Source organism: Triticum urartu, chromosome 5A, assembly GCF_056163025.1.
Source record: "Triticum urartu cultivar PI428250 chromosome 5A, HENAU_Tu73, whole genome shotgun sequence".
In the NCBI taxonomy this organism is placed as follows: domain Eukaryota; kingdom Viridiplantae; phylum Streptophyta; class Magnoliopsida; order Poales; family Poaceae; genus Triticum; species Triticum urartu.
Window position 1 is genome coordinate 551,863,758 of NC_141877.1, and position 17,695 is coordinate 551,881,452.

Here is a 17,695-nt window from a genome sequence, read left to right on the forward strand (position 1 = left end):
GCTACATACAAAGAATTTGTCAACAAAAAAGAAGGTTACATACAAAGAATTGCTCTAAAATTAATCGGATAGATCATAGAAATTGATTAATCATCATTGAGTAGCGAAAAGATAGAAAGGACTATAAGATTATCCCTGGTATTCATCATAACACCATATGATTAGTTGATGCGCTCGCTCGCGCGCCGGCCGCATAGAAAAACAGAAGCACTAAGAATGCAGTAACGCGCTTTGGTTAAACCGTATGTATATATACTGCACTTGCTCGGACAGTAACGTTCCGGCTTATATATACTCCACTGTGAAAATTCGTGGCAGCTGACACTGGCAAAATCGTGGAACCTTCCAATTGTGTCATGGGCCGGCCCCGCTCTAGGAAAACCTTCTCGCTCGCTTCTAGAACGTACCTGTACGGTACTGTGCTTGCGTTGATTTCCTTGTGAGCTATTTGACTCGGGTGACACGTCGTTTCACGCCAACATCTCTCGGGTCCGAGTCCTTCCTCTCGCAACTGGAAGGAATCTCAGCTAATTAAGTCGTGAGGAGAGCGTAGCCTAATTAGAACACGTCAAAGTCAACTGGTCTGGTACCCTCACCTGTAAGTGTTGGTAGATTGATGGCGATGTTATGACCATTTTGATAATGAACTTAACGGTTCTGCCGACGATCTACAAAACGCTTAGAGAGTCGGCGACGAGTGGAAGGAGCAGCGGAGCTCCGAGGACGAAGAGGCGGGGACGCCGACGAGGCCATGGACATGAGAGACCAGGAACCGGCGATGACATGGGAAGGGCGACACGGGTGGAGGGGAATCGAGGTTGACGGGTTCGGATGGGGGGTGCGCATTTGCCAGAGAAAATCTTGTGCCCAACGAGATTTAGAGGATGGCCTAGTGCCCCCGCGCGGTACCGCTGCCGGCCTTTGGGGTGGCTGAGACCAACAGTTAGGTCTGGGTCGAAGGGTGTGAGCGCCAAAAAGAAGATGAACATGTCAGACGTGAGGAGGAGAAAGGGATGGCAGCCGTTAGATTTTAATTCAGCAACTGGGATGAAATCAACCGATGTAAATAATTTTCGCAGGCAGCCGTGGCATGGGTGCTTCTCACCTAATTCGCCATAGGTGGAGGTTTCTAGTTTGCCTACCTGTGTTAAACGTATCAGAAATATGAAGTTTTACCAGTTTTTTTTTTGCCAGTTGGACACGTTATCACTTACTCTCGATTAATTAAGCCGTTGGCATGATGCTTGATGCACCGTAACAAATTCGCATCGGAGCCAGCAAAATTCTTCTAGCAAAGAACGACTGTTACATTTCACTAGCAAGCGGACGCACATATAGGCCCGGTTTGTTTTGGATTTTGGAACTGGATTCAGCTTTGGCGGTGAAGCTGAATCTGAAATCTAAATCAAACAACTATTTGAAATCAGCTTTGTCAGTGAAGCTGAATCTGGATTTAGAGTATTTTTAGTGCAATTTTTTGAAGCACCTCAAAGTGTATTTCAGTGGCCAAGCTATGGATCAACTTTGCCACTGAAGCGAATTCACATGTGATTAAAATCAGAGCGAACCTGAAACAAACATGACTTAAGTGAGGCGGGTGTACAATGCATCTTTCTCTACTACTACGATGCAGCTGAAGCTGATAGGGAAAAGAATGATCGACTATGGTACTACTACTATAGCGGCGGCGGCGGCGCGCCTCGGCTCGGGTTAGATCTATCCAACATATAACAAGGTAAACAGAATCAAATGCATGCATGCCAAGAAATACTTCCTTCGTTTCTTTTTACTCCGCATATAAGATTTGTCAAAGTCAAACTATATAAAGTTTGATCAAATTTATATAAAAAAATATAAACATCTACAATACTAAAACTATATAGTATGAACATACGTTTCATAGTGCATCGGATAATATTGATTTCATATTGTGAATGTTTATATTTTTAATATAAAGTTAGTCAAACTCTATAAAATTTGACTTTGACCAAAGTTTATACGCACACTATAAAAAAAACGGAGGGAGTATAAAGGGTGGGCTCGATTGAAACCATACAGACTAGGTGCAGAAGACCACGGCAACACCTGTGAACATCAGATGTTTCTCACCAGATTTGAATTTGGAGAAAGGGCTAGGTGCCAACAAGTTTAAATTATTAAAATTCAACATATGCAGATTTTTTTCGATTTTCAAGCTAGGAACACTGTGGCTGGAACGTTTCAAAGTCAACGCAGACTCCGCCCACACTGCTCAACTTAGATGCTGATTGATAACGTGTTAAAAAAAATGATGATGCTGATTGTTGATAGGTGTGTTTTCTGGTTAGTGATGGCAGTCGACGTGCTGGTCTTTTCTTACCCAAGAAAAACTCGACGTCGGCTCGCTCTTGCTATCAATTTTTTTCTTTCTTTCTATCTACTAAATTTGCTTGTGATTTACTTACTTATATTTTAATGGCATCAATCTAATCGCCTGTGCGTGAGATGGTATTCTAGTCTCTTGTCCAACGCCCATTTTCATAACGCATTGCGACAGAATTTTCTTGGTAACTGACGTGGCAACACAATATTTCCTTTTTTTTTAATTTTCACCGGGGGAGGGGGGGGGGGAGCCCCCCACCACCAGAATATATATTGCGTAAAGGGGACAAACCGCTGAGAGTCAGATTACAGAGAGGGAGAGCTTACAGAAGGGAAAGGAAAGGAGATCTAGCCAGGCAGCTAGCCATCATACCAGACTACCGGTCCTAAGAACAGCTAGCGAGACGTCCATATGAAAGCGGTCTCCCTCCCGCAATCTGGCACGCCACAACACCGCGTCGTCCCGACATGCCTTCAGTGTAGCAGCCAGGGACCACGAGTCTTCCCTGAAGACAACAACGTTCCGTCGTTTCCAGAGCCTCCAACAGCAAAGGAGGACGAAGGATGCCGGAGAGGCAAGACCGACAGCGGGCGAAGCATCGAAAAGGTGCAGGCTCCCCACGGAAGCACCAGCGGGCGAGAGCCCAACGCACCGCCAGAACTGAACCGCAAACGGACACCCGAAGATCATGTGATCGGCAGTTTCCAGCGCCGCCTCACAGCAGGGGCACCCCGCTTTCGCAGCCGTGAGGATGGTTTTTCCAAGGAGCACGTCCCTCGTATGGATGCGTGACATGGAGAGGAGCCAACCGAAGAATTTGACGCGCGACGGGGCGCGGGACGACCAGAGAAAGGACGCCGGAGCCGCCTCCACCCCACCAAAGGTCACAAGGGCATACGCACCTCTAGCAGAGAAGCCCCCGCCGGGCCTCGCGCACAGCGTGGCGAGACGGGAGTCCAGACCCTCCCTAGGCAGGTAACCATCCACCATTTGCTGAACAGCAGCGCACTCCTCAGCGGCCAGGGGGTGAGCCGCGGTACAAGCAAGGACCTCACACCTCGCCGACGCACCATCCACACCGAGACCTCCAAGCTGGCAGCATGGGAGAAGAGGGCGGGTTAGGCCACCCGAAGCACCCCACAGGCGAGCCAATCGTCGTGCCAGAATGAGGTCGCCCGTCCGTCTCCCACCTCCACACGCGTGAGCGCCCGGTAGACGGGCAGCAACCCAAGGAGGGCCCCCCAGTGCTCCCCCGAGAGAGGGGAGCGACCACAGCTCAGGAGAGATCGCCCGTCCAGCAGGCTCCAAACCCAGCAGGCCCACCGGGACGGCACTCTGGAGTGAAGGCGATGGAGAAGCTTGAGGAGGAGGCAGTCGTTCTGAGCCCCCAGATCGCGAACGCCGAGGCCTCCTTCGGCCCTAACTCGGCAAACCCGGTCCCAGGCAATGAGGCACTGAGCACCAGAGGCCCGACCCGCAACGTTCCAAAGGAACGCACGCCGCAGTCCATCCAACTTGGCCAGGACAGCCGGCGGGAGCCGCATGGCCGCCATGGCATAGGTAGGGAGGAAGTCCAAGACTGCGTTGATGAGGACCAGACGCCCCGCGGGGGACAGAAGCCTAGCGCGCCATCCCGCAAGATAGCGGTCCACCTTGGCCAGCATCGGGGCAAAGTCGTCGACCTTGAGCTTGTCGCTGGACAACGGGAGGCCCAAGTAGGTCTGCGGGAAGGCGCCAACGCTGCACCCGAACGTCGCCACCACCGCCGCAAGCACCGCCGCGTCCACATGCATGGGGACAAGGGTGCTTTTGGAGAAGTTGATGACGAGCCCCGTAGCGGCGGCGAATTGGTCGAGGATGACGCGCAGCCTAGCCGCGCCCCCCGCCTCAGCATGCATGATGATCAGTGTGTCGTCGGCATACTGGAGTACCACCGGCGGCTCCCCCTCGCACAAGGGGTGTCGAAAGAGCCCCGTCCGACCGAATCATGCGTTGCAGCACATCGGCGACCAGGAGGAAGAGGTAGGGGGAGATGGGGTCCCCCTGCCGCAAGCCCTTGCGAACCGCGAACCAACGCCCGGGGACCCCGTTGAGTAGCACCGCCGCCGTAGAGGACCGAAGGATGAGGTCCATCCAATCGCACCAAACAGCCGGGAACCCCCGCGCCTCCATGATTCTGCGGAGGCTGGGCCAGGCAATAGAGTCGAAGGCTTTGGCGAAGTCGAGCTTGAACACCAGCGTGGGGGCCCCCCGTTTGTGGCAGCACTGCACCAGCTCCACCGCGTAGACGAAGTTCTCCGAGATGCTACGCCCGGACAGGAAGCCGGACTGGTCCTCGTCGATGAGGTCGCCGATCTGCTGCTGGAGCCGCGTCGTCAAGCCCTTGCAGAGGATCTTCATGTCCCCGTTCTGGAGGAAGACGGGACGGAAATCCCCGGGGGTCGGCACCCCCTCCTTCTTGGGAAGCAAGGTGATGAGGGCCGTGTTTATCCCATCTAGGCGCGCGGAGCCGGAGTGGACGTCGTCGAAAAGGCGCTGCAGGTCGCTCGTGACAGCCGTCCAGGCAGCCTGGTAGAAAGCCTGACCGAGCCCGTTCAGGCCGGGGGCGCTAGTCCGGTCGAGAGCGAAGACAACCTCCCGGATCTCAGCCCTGGAGAACGGCTCAACCAACGGCGCACCGTGGATGACAGGCGCAGTGGCGTACAGCGCGGCCAAGTCGAACCCCCAGGAGGTATTAGGGGTTCGGCCCAGGAGGTTGGAGTAGAAACGCCGCAGCGCCGCCTCCTTAGCATTGTGGGCGACGAGCACCCGTCGACGTCGAGCACCCGGATGGAATTCCCGCGACGCCGTTGGGACACACGGGCATGGAAGTAGTCGGTGTTCTCATCGCCCTCCAGGACAACCCGACACTTCCCCCGCTGCCGCCAAAAGGCGGCCTGGCGCGCGACCGAGGCCGCCAGCGCAAGCCGGGCGTCCCCCCGCAGATCACACTCAGCAGCGGAGAGCCACCGGTGCTCCTCCAGGAAGTCTAACAGGTCAATCAAGAACTTGCAATCGTTAGCGAAAACAGGAACGAATTTATGTTGTCGTTTTCATACCTTGGCGGCAGACATGAGGCTTTTCTTTTGGCGCGCACGGGTTGCGGCACAGGGAGAGGGAGGTACGCGCGACCAGGATGGCAAAACCGACGGAAGGAAACCAGGATCCAAAAGCCAGGAGTTCTCAAAGAAAAAACGCCCAGCAGAGGGGAGACGAGTCGAGGCGGCGACCACCAGGGGGAAATGGTCCGAGGTGGTCCTAGGGCGCGAGGTGAAGGTCGAGTCCGGGAAGAGAGCATCCCAAGCTGTGTCAAAGAAGGCACGGTCGAGCCGAACGAGCGTAGGGGGGTCACGTTTATTAGACCAAGTGAACAGACGATCCGTGAGAGGGAGTTCCAGCCAGGCCAGGGCGTTAATCATGGCGTTAAACGTTTGCGCGCGGCCGGCGTCGAACCGATCGTTCTTCTCTCGAGGCAACCGGATGAAAGTAAATAATTTGCATTCACCATTTCCAAGTGCAAATTGAGCCGCCTCCACTCACATGCGCAAGCACGCAATGCAGCAGCATCCTCTGCACTCCGCGAGAACACAAATCCTAACAAGCATCCGTCGGAAAAGGAGACACGCTAAGCTGAGGACGGCATCCGCGGCGGCATCGGCGGGCACTCCGGCCGCGGCAGCCCCGGCAGCGGCGGCGGCGGGCCGAGCCCTCCGCGGCAGAGCGGGCACGTCCGGCGCTTCCGGAGCCACCCGTCGATTTCGCAGCTCGCGTGGTAGAAGTGGCCGCAGGCCGGCACCACCCGCACCAGCTCGCCGGCCTCGCCCTCGCCGTACTCCGACAGGCAGATGGCGCACCGCTCCTGCTCCTCTTCCTCCTCCTTCTTCTTCTTCCTGGCGGCCGCCTGCTCGTACGACATGAGCGTGTCGTCGCCGAGGGCAGCCTCGACGTCGGCGTCGTGCACCGCGGCGCTCCCCGTGGCGCCGGCCGTGTCGTCGCAGGCTCCGCCGGAGGCCCTGACGGCTACGGCGACGATGAGCACCGCCATCACGACCACCGCAGCGATCTCCAGGTGGAGCGCCAGGTCCGGGTCCATGCTCCTTGGCCAATGCCAATGCCAATGCCAGCGAACTACCGCTCCAGTGCAGTCGAGCCTTTGTATAGGTGCGCTCCGGTTCAGAGCCTTCTCGGCCAAGTCAGGAGTAGTGTGTAGGAAAGGGGTTGAGCTTTCCCAGAATGTTTCAGCTCATTTCCGCCTTTCTTCTTCCGGTGGAGAATTCCCTTGTGGCTGTCTTGTTTCACTACTCCGGTTTTGGACTTGATTAGTTGTCTTCTTCTTATCCTCTCTTTTCTTTTGAAAACGATTCAAGATGTGATTATTACCCTGTAACTTGTATACCTTTGCCTCTCTTAATAAAATGAAAAACAACGTCGCTGTCTTCCATTTACAACAGCCTCACTGGTTATGACAACTAAAGCTGTGTGCTCATCAATTGACTTCTGTATTTTCTTAAAATCCAATCATGTTTTTTATTTTTATTTTTTGCGGGAGATCATGCTTTTTATTCTTCTTTCAACTAAAAAAATTTATCCACATTATGTTTTTCCTTTTGTGGTGCACATTAGGCATTTGTCAAAAAAAAGAAGGTTATATACAAAAAATTGCTCTAAAATTAATTGGATAGATCATAGAAATTGATTAACCCTCATAGCATCTTAAATAGGTGATGGAAAATAGCAGCCCAAAAACTGCTTGATGTAAAATTATATCACTAAAAACGCTACATCACCAAAAGTGTCCGACTCCAACAGGTGATGTATTTTAGGGCGCGAGGTCCCTAGTGGATGATGTATTTTACTCACTCAAACTTCTTCTTCGTTGATCTCGATATCGACGGCTCCTCTTCTATGACCGGCAGAGGCGGTAGTGTGTAGCCTTGCCGGCACCGCCACCTCGTCCCTGCGGCATGCCGGCCTTCTTCTTGCCTTGCCAGGCTGCGGTGGATGGCCGTGTGTAGGCGCAAATCCACCTCCTCTTCCACGGCCGGCGGAGGCGGAGGCAAGGGCAGGAGGGGTCGCGTCGACGGGGGGAATGGGGGGACGGGCGTGGCAACGGCGTCGACATGGCAGCAGATTGCCAGTGAGCGACGCACGGGCGTGGTGAAGGATCTGGAGGTTACATATTGACAGTTACACGCGCGTGGGGCTGCATGCGTTTTACGTCACCGCCACAAAGTGATTTATATTTACATCACGAGTGGCAAAAATATACGTTGCGATGTAAAGAAGATTGGCCAAAATTTACATCACGGGCAATTGTTGCAAGTCTTGTTCTGCCCCTAGGTGATGTAAAAAACGGTTATAAGCTATTTTACAGCATCTATTAGAGATGCTCTCATAGAGTAACAAAAAGACGAAAAAGACTATAAGACTATCCCTGGCATTCGTCGTAATACCATATGATCAGCTGATGTGCTCGCTCGCGTGCTGACCACATAGAATAACAGAAGCACTAAGATTGCAGTGACGCACTTTGTTTAAACCGTATGTAAGTGTACTGCACTTGCTCGGACAGTAACATTTTGGCTCATATATACTCCACTGTGAAAATTCGTCCTTTTCAAAAAAAAAGAAAATCCTGGGAAAATTCGTGGCAGCTGACACTGGCAAAATCATGGAACCTTCCAATTGTGTCGTAGTCCGGCCCCGCTCGAGGAAAACCTTGTCGCTTCTAGTTCTAGAACATCTAGTTCTTGTGTTGCTTTTGCTTGTGAGCTCTTTGACCCGGGTGACATGTCGTTTCACGCCGACATCTCTCGTTTCGGACTTGGGAGTCCTTCCTCTTCCGTCTGGAAAGAATCCATGCGACCTGCGTCCGCCCGCGTCTTGCACGGCTTTCGGCCAGTTAGAACATGTCAAAGTCAACTGATGAACCCACTGGTCTGGTACCCTCCGCTGTAAGCGTTGGTAGACTGATGGCGATGTTATGAACATTTTGATAATCAACTTAACGGTTTCGCTGACTGTTTGCAAAACGCGTAGAGAGACGAGTGGGAGGAGCAGCCAAGCCTCGAGGCCGAAGACGGCCGGGACGCCGGCGACGGCGAGGCCTCCGACAGGAGTGACCCGGAACCGACGACGACACAGGTGGAGGCCTGGAGGGAAGTCGAGGTTGGCGGGTTCGGGTGGACGGTGTGGCCTCGCCGGAGAGAGAGGATGAGCATGTCAGACGTGAGCAGCAGTAGTTTTCTCCAGGCAACTGTGGCATGGGTGCTTCTCACCCAATTCGCCATCGGCAGTTGTTTCCTCATTTGCCTACCTGTGTTAAACGTATCAGAAATATGAAAGGTCATCAGTTGGACACGTTATCACCTAATCCCGATTAGTTAAGCCGTTGGCGTGATGCACCGTAACAAATGAAATTCGCACCGGAGCCAGTAAAATTCTTGGAGCAAAGAGAGAACGTTCCATTTCACCAAGTAGCAAGCTGACGTAAGTGAAGGTGCACAATGCATCTGATCTCTACTACGAAGCTCGAAGCAGCTGGAGCTGATCGGGGGAAAAATGATCGACTATGCTACTACTACGGAGACGACGGCGGCGGCGGCGGCGCGGGTCGGCGGGCGCGGCCAGAGCGCGCCCCGGCAGAGCGGGCAGGTCCGGTGCGTCCGGATCCAGCGGTCGGCGTCGCACGCGGCGTGGAAGAAGTGCCCGCACGCCGGCACCACGCGCACCACCTCCTCGGGCGCCTTGGCGTACTCCGACTGGCAGAACGTGCAGCAGCGCTGCCGCGCCCTCGCCGCCTCGCCCACCTGCGCGTACGCCACCAGCGTCGCGCCGCCGAGAGCGCGCTCCACGTCCTCGGCCGCCGCCGCGGCGCCGGCGTCGTCCCTGCAGGCGCCCGAGGCGGCGGCAGCGAGGGCGACGATGAGCACCGCCAAGGCGACCACCGCCGCCACCTCGAGGTCGAGCGCCATGGCGGGGCTCATCTCTTCCTTCCTTCCTGGCCTGGCTGATCGATGGAACGAACGGCAGGGCGGCAGGGCGCGACACCAACCTTGTATGCACAGTGTGTGTCCTCTTCCAGTCTTCCCTTCTTCCTTGGGCTGACCTCTTTTTGTAGTATCTTCCGTGCTTCAGCTAACCAAATTAACAAACGGGCCATCTCATCTCGGTGGCCTTCTTTTCCGTGTCTCCCCTCGCTCGGCTCGCCATCTGCTTTATGTACGAGCTGGCGGTTACCACGTAGGAAGAGACGACCTAAGTCGAGCGCATGACCTCGAACGAACGTTTATTTTATTCGAATTTTATCCATTTCGATAAAAAATAAAGTTGTGTCCGGATCTGTTCTGGGATACGGTGGCCATGCGCCCAACGCGCGGACGCATCCTTCGATCCCATTTTGTCTGTCTCCTTTTCAAACGCCAACTTTCGAAACCACATCCTAGTTCAAGCCAGCGACCATAGTTCACGCCGGCAACAGACCCAGCGGCCTACACGTCCTTATCGACAACACAGTCAGCGGCCGGCAACAAAGCCAGCCTATAAAATGAATAGTTTTATCACCGGCAACACCACCAGCCACCAAAATGAATAGGTTTCTCGCCGGCACACAGTCAGCGGCCGGCACCCATGCCAGCCTCCAAAAAGAACGGGTCTAGCAATCGTGCCTTCGCGAGGAAAAACCGAGCGACAAAGACGTGGTACGCGACGTCGGCGAGGGGCAGTGCTGAGGCCTGGCGACCGACGGCCGCTCCAGAGAAACCCGCCGGACGGCAAAGCCCAAGCATAAGGAGGGCGTGCGCTTTGTTAACGTTGTCCTCCTTCTCGTCGACCTCGACCTTGCGCCGTGCGGCCTCCACCACATCGCGCTCGGCAGCGAACTTGGCCGCGGCGTTCTTTGCCCTTGACGGCCGCCCTCCAGTTCCTCCTCTTCGTCGATTCCGCGTCCATCTTTGCGAGCTCCTCCGACGTGCATGCCGACCGCGGCTTTCTTGGACCCTTGGCCGCCTTCTTCTTCACCTTTCCGGGCGGATCGACGGCCAGGCTGCCGGAATTCGGCGGGGCGTCGGCCATGGAACGGGGAGGATGGTGGACGGGACGGGGGAGGGTTTAGAAAAAATGGCGCGAAATGAGGCGCGGGAGCGGTGCTTTGTGGCTCACTAGCTATGACAACTAAACTGTTTGTTCATCAATCGACTTTTGTAAAAAAATGATTTTTTTTATTCTTTCACTAGAAAAATGGCTATCAACATTAGTTTCGAGGAAAACATTCTCACTTCTAGAACATCTAGTTCTTGTGTAGGTTTCCTTGTGAGCTCTTTGACTCGGGTGACATCTCTCGGTGTCCTCAGTCCTTCCTCTTAAAGAATTTATGCGACCTGCGTCGCCAGGAGAGCGTAGCCTAGTTAGGATACGTCAAAGTCCACGCGAGAACTACTATGGTACGCTTTTTTGAGGGCTACTATGGTACTCCGGATGCACGTGTTGATTGATTGATGCCGATATTATTTTGATCATTAACTTAGGGTTTCCCTAACACCCAGCCAACCAAAACTAATCTTTGCGTCAACAGATTTCGAGAACGCGTAGACGGACGAGGGGAAGGAGCATCGGACGGCGATGTAGGAGGACACCGGCGAGGCCTCGGACGGAAGCGAGCCCGAAACCGGCGACGACGCGGCAACGGACGACGCAGATGTTAAACGCATCAGGTGTAGATGAAATGTTATCAGCTGGGCACGTGATCACCACCTAATGCCGATTACTTAATTATTACGCCGTTGGCGTGACGCGCCGTAACAGATCCGTGCAGGAGCCAGCCCACCAAAGTCCTTGGAGCAAAGAAATGGTGTGCCATTTCATTTCACCACTAAGCTGACGTGCGTGCCCAAGTAAGTGAAGGTGTACAATGCATCTTTCTCTACTATGTTAAACGTATCAAATGTATGAAATGTTATGATCAGCTGGACACGTTATCAGCTGCGGTACGAGGTCGCCAGCGGTGCCTCAGACGGAAGCCAATCCAAAACCGGCGACGCAGGTGTTAAACGTATCAGATGTACGAAATGTAATCGGCTGGACACGCTACTCACCTAATGCCGATTAATTAACTAAGCCGTTGGCGTGGTGCGGGGCCAGAGCCGGAGCCAGCTGTTTTAAGTAGAGAACGAGAGAATGTGGCCATGATCGGAGGTATACCATCTCCAACGTCGTCGTAAAGTTTTACGGTGCGGTTGCATAAGTGCAGACAATGTGGCCATCTGGCTCGTTAACCATAAAGATGATAAGTTTTGCTTCTTGTTGCTCTATTGTTTGTCATTCATTCATTTGATGTTTTTTTTTCTCAAATACGTACAAGTGTGCGTATTATATATTAAAAAGGAAAGAGGGGAGAGCCCTCCACGGTTACATTACATCATGAATGTACAGGCATTGCATCCACATTCGCCGCTGCCCTAAGCTGACTACTCGCCCTGCGCCCACTCCGATGCCGCTATGAAAGCCGCTGCTAAATCTCCGCGCAAAATGCCCGCCTGCTTCCAAACCCTGCTCTCATGTGTGACTCTGTCCATAAGCCGTGCCAGGCATACAGTCGCCCCATCAAATACTATAGCGTTTTTGTGTTTCCACAACTCCCATAGAGTTAGCAGACAGATGATGCGGACCGTCTTCGCGTGATGCCCGTGCTCGCTCTGCCTTGTGCACCATGCCCGCAGTACCTCGCCTGCCTATGGCGCGCCGCCCGGAGTGCCTGGGGCTGAGAAGATCCGGGTCCAAACCTCCCGTGCTAGCACGCATTCCATGAGTAGATGACTGATTGTCTCGTCGTGCTGGTCGCAAAAAGGACATGCATCCTGGTGCGGTAGGCCACGGCGCGCCAGCCTGTCGGATGTCCAGCATCGATTCATAATCGTCAATATGCGAAGAACCGGCACCGGAGTGGAGTCGTCGAACGCCATGTGAATGCCGCCGTGGGCGAGGCCTGCTGTCCGGCAAACTTGGCCGCATAGGCCAACCTGGCCGAGAACTCGTCGCTGCTCTCCAGGACCACGAGATGGAATCCGCGGCTCCCTCCTGTAGCTGTACTGCCGCTATCCTGGGCCAGATGCTCATGTATTCTTCCAATCCGGCCATGTCGACGCTAGGCCCGATGTTCGTGGCCCATCCACCTTGCGCAATGGCCTCAAAAACTGTCCTTGCTTTTCTCGTCCGTTTCGGGACTTCTCTGTACATCCGCGGTGCCATCTCCTGCATCCGATAATCGTCCAGCCACCTATCTTCCCAGAATAGTGTGTCCCGTTCGTCGCCAATGACAGCTCTTTTTGCTGCCTGGAAAAGTTGCCTTGCTTCCTTCGGCACTGAGAATGAGAACTCCAGCCAGGGTCTATCCCGATCCATCCTCTACAGCCATAGCCACTTGGCCTGCAGTGCCACGTTCGTCCAGGCCAAGTCCGGAATGCCAAGACCGCCATACCACTTGGCGTGCACATCCGGCTCCAGGCTACGGCGCACGCGCCTCCGCCCACTTCTGCCTTGCCAGCGCACATGAATCCACGACAGACCTTATTCATCGCGGCAATTGTCTTCAATGGTAAGCCTAGAGCCAGCATAGAATGTATAAGAATTGCGCAAAGTACCGACTGTACGAGCATAGCACGACTGCTCTTAGGAAGGGTCGCCGCCTTCCAATGGAGTAGCCGCGCGGCCAACTGATCCACAAGGCCCTGGAGCTGGGCCGCCGTAAGCTTCCTGAGTGACAGCGGGAGGCCCAAGTATTTGCACGGGAAGGTAGTGCTCGAACATTCCAAAGTGCCGCATACTAGGGCCAACTCCTCCTGAGAGCACCAGATGGATAGCGTTGCGCTCTTCGCCATGTTAAGTCGCAACCCAGAGGCTTGACCAAAGATGTGGAGGATGGATTCACACGTTGCCAAGTCCAACCGCTGAGGCTTGATGAAGATAGTGACATCATCTGCAAACATTAAGAGCCGCTGTCGTACTCCTTGTCGCGCCAGGGGTGTGAGGGTGCCCGATGCCCGTGGCCTTGAGGAACAGCATGTGCAACGACTCCATGCATAGTATGAATAACATTGGGGAGACCGGGTCCCCCTGGCGCAGGCCGCAACAGCTGAAGATCGTGTCGCCGGGCACACCATTTACTGTGATTCTCGTGGTCAACGTGGAGAGAATACCGCATATCCATGCCCTCCATCTCGCTCCAAACCCCATGTGCTCCAAAACCTCGAGGAGAAACGGCCACTGGATGGTATCGAAGGCCTTAGAAATGTCCAACTTCATAAGCACCATGGGCTCCCGTAGGGCGTGTAGTCGCCGAGTCGTGCACTGCACTAGCATGAAATTGTCATGAAGGGATCGCCCGCTGACAAATGCACTCTGGTGGTTGCCCACAAGATGCGGGAGCTCTGCCGCCAACCGCGTAGCCAGGATCTTCTCGAAAATCTTGATGGCACCATGTATGAGGCTCACCGGCCTGAAGTCCTTCAGTTCCACCGCCCCCATTTTCTTGGGCAGTAGAGAGACGATCGCCTTATTGATTGAGGGCAGTCCATGCATGTCTCCACGAAAGAAGTGATCAAGTGCCTGCATGATGTCATCCTTGATGATATGCCAGCACGAGGCATAGAATCGTCCAGTAAAACCGTCCGGTCCCGGCGCCTTGTCAAGCGGCATCCCTTTCATAACCTTCTCCACTTCCTCCAGCGTGGAGGGGGCTTCCAGGTGAGAGGTCGCGAGCAGGCAGTCCCAACACATCCATGTTCAGCGCACAAGCCCTCTCCAGGGCCGACCCAAATAGCCCGGTATAGTAAGCATCCACCTCAGCCGCGATCTCATCCTGGCAAGTCAACAGGCGGCCGTCGTCCTGCAACGTCAACATGGCGTTCTTCCTTTGTCTGTGGCACACCTGCCTGTGAAAGTATGTTGTGCTCGCCTCCCCATCCTTCAGTTGGAGCATCCTCGATCTCTATCTCGCAATCATGCGTTGCAACGATGCAAGCCCAAGCAGCTTCTTCTTCAGTACTCTGCGCAAGCCATGCTCCTCCGCTAACAGCACTTTGCTATCCATAGCTTGATCCAGCCTCGCAATGACCTCCAGGGCGATCAAGGTTTGCAACTAAGATTTGCCGATCCATCTTTCACTCCATCGTTGCAGGGCCTTGGAGGTGGCCCGCAGCTTATTATCCAGTGCTATGAAGGGGTTCCCCGTCCCGGGCACAGAGTGCTAAGCCATATCCACCGTCTTGAAGAAACCCTCCGCCTTCGGCCAGAAGGCCTCAAAACCTCTTGCCCATCATGAAATCCGCGTGCAGATCTACGAGCAGGGGGTAGTGATCCAACACTGCCGACCCCATGGCCGTAAGAAGACATGTCGGGTGCAGATCCTCCCAGCAACTCGAAGCAAACACATGGTCTATCTTTTCAAGCGTGGGCCTTTGTCTTTCATTGGACCAAGTGTATCGCCTTCCGTTCAAGTATAGCTCCCGTAGCTCAAGGCGGTTGATTTTCGACCGGAACCTGGCCATCATCCTGTGGTTCACCGCATCATTGCTCTTGTCCTCGGGGTTCACCAAGAGGTTAAAGTCCCCGACCACCATCCACGGCCCAACATGTATATCTCGGATATCCGACAGCTCTTGCATGAATTCCACCTTGGCCTCACTACTCTGGGGCCCGTACACTCCTGTGAGCCACCACTCGGTCCACTCGATCGGCTTAACTAGGGCCGTCAGTGTGTTACTAGTCCGGTGTGGGTTGGACACCGCCACCACGGTGACATCCCAAGCAATCAAGATACACCCCCCCCCCCCCCCCCCGTGTTCCGGCTGCTGGAAGGTATAAAAAGTTCTCCATTCTATTCCCAAGGCAATGCCGAACGATTTCGGCGGATACAACTTCCATTTTGGTTTCCTGGAAGCAAACAATGGGCGGATTTACTGTAGCCACTACTTGGAAGATAGCGTTCCGTTGAGCCAAGGAGTTCAAGCCCTGCACATTCCACACGAAAAATTTGGATGGTTGTGAAGCCATGGAGAAGGCCCACCTATCCACCCAAGATGGCAGTCAATGCCCTGCCTTGATCTGCATGTCCTCCTCTTGCATCGGCAAGATGGAAGCATCCCACCCAAAGAGAGCCAGAATGGTGGCAATCTGCTCAGTCGTGAGTTGCTTCGAAAAGAGCTACGCGTACATGAGTAGAGTCTCGTCCGTGATCTCTTCGCGCTCATTAGCCAAGCAGAGTCTTCGCATCAACATCCTCTGCTCTTTAGACACCGTTGATCCTTTGACCACGCCCTTGGCAAGGCGTGCACTCCTTCTCGGTTGACGCGCGGCTTGACGGACGCGCAATAATGGGGGTGGGCGCGCGGCGTACTTCCTCATAGAACTGGCTCACTCGCTCCTGGATCGGCGACTCAATCGTCCGGCGCCCTTCAGTCTCGTCTACTGGTGCTTCCCCGGGCGTGAGCAGGGAGAGGCTAACCATGCACGTAGTCGCATCCCTCATGCATGCATGCGCGGGCCCACCCAGGCGCGTGTCCACCGGTGGGTTGTCCACCCGCCCCAAGGAACTGGCTCCGGATAGGCTGCCCAGGCAGGAGAAATCACCGCTGTCCTTGAACTGATCTTCGGGCGGTAGGCGCGTGGGGTCGTGAGCCAGTGTGGGGACGAGCCTAGAGTTGGCCTGTAGCGGCAGGTCCCAGGACCCAATCCAGACCCGTCCAGGGGAATCTCTGCTGGTGCTGCTGCCCGACACGGGATCAGGCACCAGGCCGTCTCCCTCTGCCGCGCCCTCCGATTGTGCCGCAGCAGCGCTTTCCAACCGCTGGCCAAAGGAGGCATAGGATCTGGAGCCTGCAGGAGTCCTATCCCCAACTGTCTGTTGGCCCACCTCTGCTCCAGAAGCGCAAGAGGACGCGGGCGAGTGGGCCACGCCCAGTCCCCGCAACGGCCGGTCTTGATCATTGCCCGAGCGCTTTCCACATGGCGCGGCACTAGTGGCCCGCATGCACTTTCCGCAGTGGCGACCGGTCCGCACGCCGACCCCGGTCCCACCTGATCCGCCTGGTCCACCCTACCCTCCACCAGGCTCGTTTGAATTCCATGTTGTCTCCCCGGTGGAGCCGAGCCGGCCGACGAGCGCGCCGACAAAGACGCGCACCCTGACCTCTGGCCCCGCCTTGAGCCCGCGTGCCGCAGACCTCTGGAACGAGAGCGGCCCTGCCTCCCGTGGCGGCCAGAGCCATCACCCGGATCCGCGTCCTCCGATGGTGGCGGCGGCGAGCCCGCCGGCGCGAGCCGCGGGGTCACTGGCGGCGCCTCCTGCAGGATGTCCACAGGGTACCATAGGGCGTTGGCAGCGCCGTCGTCCGAACGCAGAGCCCTCCGTCCAGGCTCCTCCACCACCAGAATTCGTCGGGCCGGGATCCTAGCCGGATCATCCGTGCGCAGCCAAACCCTAAACTGCGCCATGTCATGTCGACGCACCGTGCTCTCCGCCACCTTGACAACGAGACCGAGGCCCCCACGAACCGCCTCCGTCGTCCGCCTAGTCCATGCATTCGCCGGCACGCTCTTGAGCGCCAGCTGCACAAGAAACGCCATCGAGATGCCTGTAGCCTGAGCCTACCTAATCCATGGTCGCAGGGTGAGCGAGAACTGCGTGGTGGACGCCCGACCGCCGTCCACCAGCTTGTTGCGTGTGGCGATGTCCTTGCACAGGACCAAGAAATCCTCCGGATAGTAGGCTCTAATGGAGATGTCACTGGGATCCAGCCTGAACTCCTCAACGATCGCAGTGGCCGCCGAGCAAGGTCCACCGCAGGGCGAGGGCCGCCAATGGAGACCAGCACCGCCCGCGAGAGCTCCTCCTCCAGCTCGCGGAAGTCGTCGCCGGACTCGACGAAAACACAATGAAGGGGGTTTAAGATCGACATGCAAATGCCAGCACAGGCACATAATCCAGATAACTTTTGTCAATGTTTCTCATTAAGTATATATTTTCCATTTTACCTGTCACCCGAGATCATTTGAGCTCGAGACTAGAAGAATACTTTCCTCGATTTCCTTTCTTCTTCCGGTGGACAATTCCGTTGCGGTTGTCTCGTTGCTACTCCGGTTTTGGACTTAGTTGTCTTCCTCTTTTTCTTCTCTCTTTGCTTTGCTCTACGACAAATTTGGACTTAATCAGGATTTGATTACCATGTAACTTGTATCCCTTTGCCTCTCTAAATAAAATAAAATGGAAAACATTTTCCATTTACAACAGCCACACTGGCT

At 54.9% G+C, this 17,695-nt stretch overlaps 3 protein-coding genes across 3 annotated transcripts; all 3 read right to left on the reverse strand.

The window, feature by feature from the left end:
• Window positions 1-2,728: 2,728 nt before the first annotated feature.
• LOC147972790 (uncharacterized) lies at window positions 2,729-3,352 on the reverse strand. Its single transcript, XM_087524455.1, has one exon. It carries the CDS (start codon window positions 3,350-3,352, stop codon window positions 2,729-2,731), a length of 624 nt encoding a protein of 207 aa, XP_087380581.1.
• A 2,530-nt stretch (window positions 3,353-5,882) lies between these two features.
• Window positions 5,883-6,684, reverse strand: LOC147972791 (uncharacterized). Its single transcript, XM_087523663.1, has one exon. The coding sequence runs from the start codon at window positions 6,492-6,494 to the stop codon at window positions 6,027-6,029; it is 468 nt and encodes a 155-aa protein (XP_087379789.1). The 5' UTR covers window positions 6,495-6,684; the 3' UTR covers window positions 5,883-6,026.
• A 2,157-nt stretch (window positions 6,685-8,841) lies between these two features.
• On the reverse strand, window positions 8,842-9,649 carry LOC147972792 (E3 ubiquitin-protein ligase Os03g0188200-like). Its single transcript, XM_087523664.1, has one exon. The coding sequence runs from the start codon at window positions 9,385-9,387 to the stop codon at window positions 8,971-8,973; it is 417 nt and encodes a 138-aa protein (XP_087379790.1). The 5' UTR covers window positions 9,388-9,649; the 3' UTR covers window positions 8,842-8,970.
• Window positions 9,650-17,695: the final 8,046 nt, after the last annotated feature.

What these genes read in the sequence shown, in the direction of transcription:
- LOC147972791 (XM_087523663.1), bottom strand. Translation starts at nt 6,494, where the DNA reads ATGGACCCGGACCTGGCGCTCCACCTGGAGATCGCTGCGGTGGTCGTG.
- LOC147972792 (XM_087523664.1), bottom strand. Translation starts at nt 9,387, where the DNA reads ATGAGCCCCGCCATGGCGCTCGACCTCGAGGTGGCGGCGGTGGTCGCC.
- LOC147972790 (XM_087524455.1), bottom strand. Translation starts at nt 3,352, where the DNA reads ATGGTGGATGGTTACCTGCCTAGGGAGGGTCTGGACTCCCGTCTCGCC.